This window comes from Poecilia reticulata, linkage group LG7, assembly GCF_000633615.1.
Source record: "Poecilia reticulata strain Guanapo linkage group LG7, Guppy_female_1.0+MT, whole genome shotgun sequence".
Classification (NCBI taxonomy): domain Eukaryota; kingdom Metazoa; phylum Chordata; class Actinopteri; order Cyprinodontiformes; family Poeciliidae; genus Poecilia; species Poecilia reticulata.
The window spans coordinates 31,273,533-31,278,333 of record NC_024337.1 but is presented as its reverse complement, the minus strand read 5'-3'; the positions used below and the strand labels follow the sequence as shown (position 1 = coordinate 31,278,333).

At 46.2% G+C, this 4,801-nt stretch overlaps 1 protein-coding gene across 1 annotated transcript in view; it reads right to left on the bottom strand.

The window, feature by feature from the left end:
• Positions 1-4,801, bottom strand: part of LOC103468121 (myosin-7-like) — a 29,766-nt gene that overhangs the window by 21,187 nt on the left and 3,778 nt on the right. The window contains exons 3-11 of the mRNA XM_017305662.1: positions 4,624-4,723; positions 3,728-3,831; positions 2,200-2,343; positions 1,969-2,125; positions 1,504-1,531; positions 1,317-1,410; positions 1,123-1,215; positions 975-1,038; positions 655-804 (exon numbers count right to left, since the gene is read on the bottom strand). Coding sequence (XP_017161151.1) covers positions 655-804; positions 975-1,038; positions 1,123-1,215; positions 1,317-1,410; positions 1,504-1,531; positions 1,969-2,125; positions 2,200-2,343; positions 3,728-3,831; positions 4,624-4,723 — 934 coding nt within the window. The remainder of the gene's footprint in view (positions 1-654; positions 805-974; positions 1,039-1,122; positions 1,216-1,316; positions 1,411-1,503; positions 1,532-1,968; positions 2,126-2,199; positions 2,344-3,727; positions 3,832-4,623; positions 4,724-4,801) is intronic.

Sequence of the window (4,801 nt, the reverse complement as noted above, 5' to 3'; positions counted from 1 at the left end):
ACATCTACCATCAGGTCCAGACAGCAGGGGGCGCCACATCTACTACATCTACCATCAAGTCCAGACAGCATTGGCTATAATGCCAAATATTTAGCTTAGAGCTAAATGTTTGGTTTACTAGCTAATCATTTAGCATGCTAACTACATAGTTTCCATAAACACATCCTGTGAGATCTGAGATTTTCTGCTGCTTCTCCACTGGTTTTAATGGTTTTAATGGTTTTAATCTGGAGAAAATGTCCAGCAGGTTTGTTGAGTTTGAAGCAAAGGACCAAAAAATGAGGCAGAATGTATTAATAGAGAATTTTCAAACATTCAGATGAAACAAAATGATTTTAAGACGTTAATTCAGAAAAATGAGCATGTAAACAGCAAAGCATGCTGAGCTAACAGGACAAGACTTTCAAAGAGTTTTTTTAAATGCTTATGTTAATATTAAGCAGAAGGACCAGATATGAAACTTTACTGAAGAAGAATTTATACAAGGAGAGTTTAGGTTTATACAAACTGATATCGTTGTCATTTATGTTTGATTTTCTTTAGGATTTAATCAGATGACCATTATTGTTGTAATTATTCGGTTTATTCTTCAGTTCTCGGTCCTGCAGGGCTCTCCAGGTCCTGTGCAGGTCGTTCCCTCCGCCTGTGTTTAACCTGCGTTGTTGCAGCTGTTTGATGACGTCATCGCGGTGGGGGCGTGGTTACCTTGCAGCTCTGGCTTGTGATTGGACAGGATCTGGTAGTAGATGTGGTAGCTTCTCTCTCCCGGTTGCTGAAACACGACTCTGGATTTTTCCAGAAGATCTGCAGGAAGAGCAGAGGCAGGCTGGTCTTTCTGTCACTTTGTGCAAATTTCAAAAAAATTCTGCAGAAAATTTGTTGGAAATTGCAAAGAAAATCAGCTTTTCTTAAAATAATCATTAAATTCGTTGCCTTGATGCCCTGAAGAGTCTAGAGGAAATAATTGGACTCACAGATGTCGATGTCGGCAGACGCCAGCTTCCCAGTCGGACCAAAATGGATCCTGATGAACTTTCCCTGAAATGTCCAATCAGATTCAGTCAAAGGCTGAGCAGACCCGCCCCCTCCGGAGCTACTGGCCAATCAGATCGCTGCACTCACAAAGCGGGACGAGTTGTCGTTCCGGATCGTTTTGGCGTTTCCGAACGCCTCCATGGCCGGGTTGGCTTCGATGATCTGATCCTCCAGGGAGCGCTGGACAGAACCAGAGTCCAAACGTTACCAGAACCAGAGTCCAAACGTTACCAGAGCCAGAACCAGAGTCCAAACGTTGCCAGAACCAGAACCAGTCTTACTCCTCTCCTGACGTTCTCTCCCAGCGCCGCCACGGTGGCGAAGTACTGGATCACTCTCTTGGTGTTGACGGTTTTTCCGGCTCCGGACTCTCCGCTGGAACAGAACCGGCCCGGTCCAGAGTGAGACTCAGAGCAGCTGGGTTTTTTTAATTCACAGATTTTGACGTAATAATTGTGTCGGACTCACGTGATGAGCATCGACTGGTTCTCGCGATCTGCGGCGGGAAGTGAAAAAATGTGAGTTTGACGGTTATTGTTTTCTGCGTTTAGTTTGGATGGTGCTGGTCAGTTTAAAGAACCAGGTGCCTCAAAACACCTGAACCCATTTAGGGGTTGGAGCTGCAGAGTTACAGACGCACAGAAAGTATTTTTATTAGAACTCCTCACTAAGTCCAAAGCTAAAGGCTAAATATGAGCTAGGAGCTAAACAATTAGCCCACCAGCTATCTATTCATTTAGCCAAATATTTACCTGGCTAACTAAACTGAGCTAAATGCTTAATTTGCTAACCTAATTACATTTTGAGCTAAACATTTAGTTTCAGCCCAAATCACTGCTGTTGATGTTTGCGTGACTTTCCAGCTGCAGTCGGAGTTTTGAATGAAACCTGCTGCACTTCCTGCCTGGCCGAGGCCCGTTTCCGGTCACTCACTCTTCAGCAGGTCGCTGTAGGCGCTGTCAGCGATGGCGTAGATGTGGGGGGGCGTGTCCACTCGGCGCCTCCCCTTGTAGGCCGTAACCACGGGCGACGAGTAAACCGGCAGCCATTTGTAGGGATTGACGGCCACGCAGAACAGGCCGGAGTAGGTCTGCGGCACAGAGCGATGGAGGTGAGAGGAAGTGGTTTCCTGAGGTCCGGCTGGAAGCTTCCTGGGATACTTGCATAGATGATCCACATGCTGTAGCGCCGGCGGAGGTTGAACAGAACCGACGCCTCGTTCAGGTGCGTCAGCATGGCCATGTCCTCCAGCATGTCGAACTTCGGCGGGTTCATCGGCTGCAGGTCGCTTTCTTTAACGATCAGGAACTGAAACGGAGCAGGACGTCAGGACGGCCGGGTCTGGACCGGATCCAGGTCCAGACCCGGATCCAGGTCAAGGTCCAGATCCAGATATGGATCCAGATCCATATATGGATCCAAATCCAGACCCACATCCAGACCCACATCCAGATCCAGGTCAAGGTCCAGATCCAGATATGGATCCAGATCCACATCCAGATCTGGATCCAGATCCAGATATGAATCTAAATCCAGTTCCACATCCAGATCCAGATATGGATCCAGATCCAGGTAAAGATCCTGACCCACATCCAGATATGGATCCAAATCCAGACCCACATCCAGATCCAGATATGGATCCAGATCCACATCCAGATCTGGATCCAGATCCATGTAAAGATCCAGATCTGGATCCAGGTCCAGATCCACACAAAGATCCAGATACGGATCCAGACCCAGGTCCAGATTCAAATATGGATCCAGATCCATGTAAAGATCCAGATCTGGATCCAGGTCCAGATCCACACAAAGATCCAGATACGGATCCAGACCCAGGTCCAGATTCAAATATGGATCCAGATCCTTATCCAGATCCAGGCCCGGATCCAGATCCACATCCTAATAAGGATCCAGATCCAGATATTGATCCAGATCCAGGTAAAGATCCAGATATGGATCCAGGTCCATGTAAAGATCCAGATCCATGTCCAGATTCAGATATGGATCCAGATCCGGATCCAGACCCAGGTCCAGATTCAGATATGGATCCAGATCCTTATCCTGATCCAGATCCAGGCCCGGATCCAGATCCACATCCTGATAAGGATCCAGAGCCAGGTCCAGATCCAGATATGGATCCAGGTCAAGGTCCAGATCCAGATCTGGATCCAGATCCACATCTAGATCTGGATCCAGATCCAGATATGGATCCAAATCCAGTTCCACATCCAGACCCACATCCAGATCCAGATCTGGATCCAGGTCAAGGTCCAGATCCAGATATGGATCCAGATCCAGATATGGGTCCAGATCCAGGTAAAGATCCAGACCCAGATCTGGATCCAGGTCCAGATCCACATAAAGATCCAGATACGGATCCAGATCCAGACCAAGGTCCAGATCCAGATGCTTTGGATCCAGATCAATACTTTGATCAGACATCCAGCTCCTCCTGGCTCTGATTGGTTGTTTCCAGTTAGCATCAGAAGAAGAGTTTGATTTGTTTCCTGTTTCACATTAAACTGTCACAACATGGTGCCAGTTTGAACAAATGTATTAAAAGAATATTCCAAGTTTCATACTCCAGCTTTAACCACCAACTGCTTAGTTTTCCCTAAATAATACTGAGTGTTAAACTAGCTGGGCTAGTGAGTTAGCATGTTAGCTAACTGAAGCGTAGCGGTTAGCTAACCCGTCCATCTCTGGTCTCCACCGTCGTTTTGTCTCCGTTCAGCTCTCTGACCTCCACTTCGAGGTACGCCTCAGCTTCATCCGGCAGCCAAACGCGCTTCGTCCCTGGAAGAGAGTCAGATACCAGGCAGAACATTATGACCACCGCTGGCAGAACATTATGACCGCTGGCAGAACATTATGACCNACCGCTGGCAGAACATTATGACCGCTGGCAGAACATTATGACCACTGGCAGGTCAAGTGGTCATAATGTTCCCCAGTCCTGCGGGCATAAAATATTACTGGTTATGTGTTTTTACGTCACTTCTAAAGTTACTCAGTTAAATATGAGCAGCAGTAATTTGGGTTATTTACCATCATAAGAGGAAAAAATGGCGGTTTATATTTGTTAATCATGTTATTCATTCATTTTTAAATGTCCCATTCTTTCAAACTAAATATTTAGCACTGGCTAAATATTTTTGCTAAACATTTAGTTTACAGATTAAATGTTAGATATTATAAGCAAAGTGTTTATTTAGTTGCTCACCAAATATCATTTATGCCAGTAGAAGTTTATATGCAGATTAGCGACACCAGGTCGGTTTGTGGTCCACTTCCACTTATTGGCAAGTCAATTAGCATATTAGCTAACTATTTAGCTCGCTAAGTAAAAATCAGAGCATAAAACTATTAGGAATAATTTCAGATCGATGAGTATTTTACACCTGATGTTCTCATGCATTGGGTTTAACTTGCAGGATAAGTTTGGATTCATCGTTTCAACCTCCAGATTTTGATCAAATCCAGGATCTGCAGGAAGCTGTGGACAGACGAGTCGGGCTGACGCGGCGTCACGTCCCACATCAGGACGGGGGTCATAATGTTCTGCCTGATGCATGCGGATGTGTTTACCATCGAAGGCCTGGGCCCTGGCAGCCAACTGCTCCAGGTTGGACAGGCGCAGATAACGAGCAGCTTCTCCAAACTCCTTCACGTCCAGGAAACGAGACATCTGAGGACACAGAGACATAGAGACAGAGAGACATGGAGACAGAGAGACAGGGAGACAGAGACAGGGAGACATGGAGAC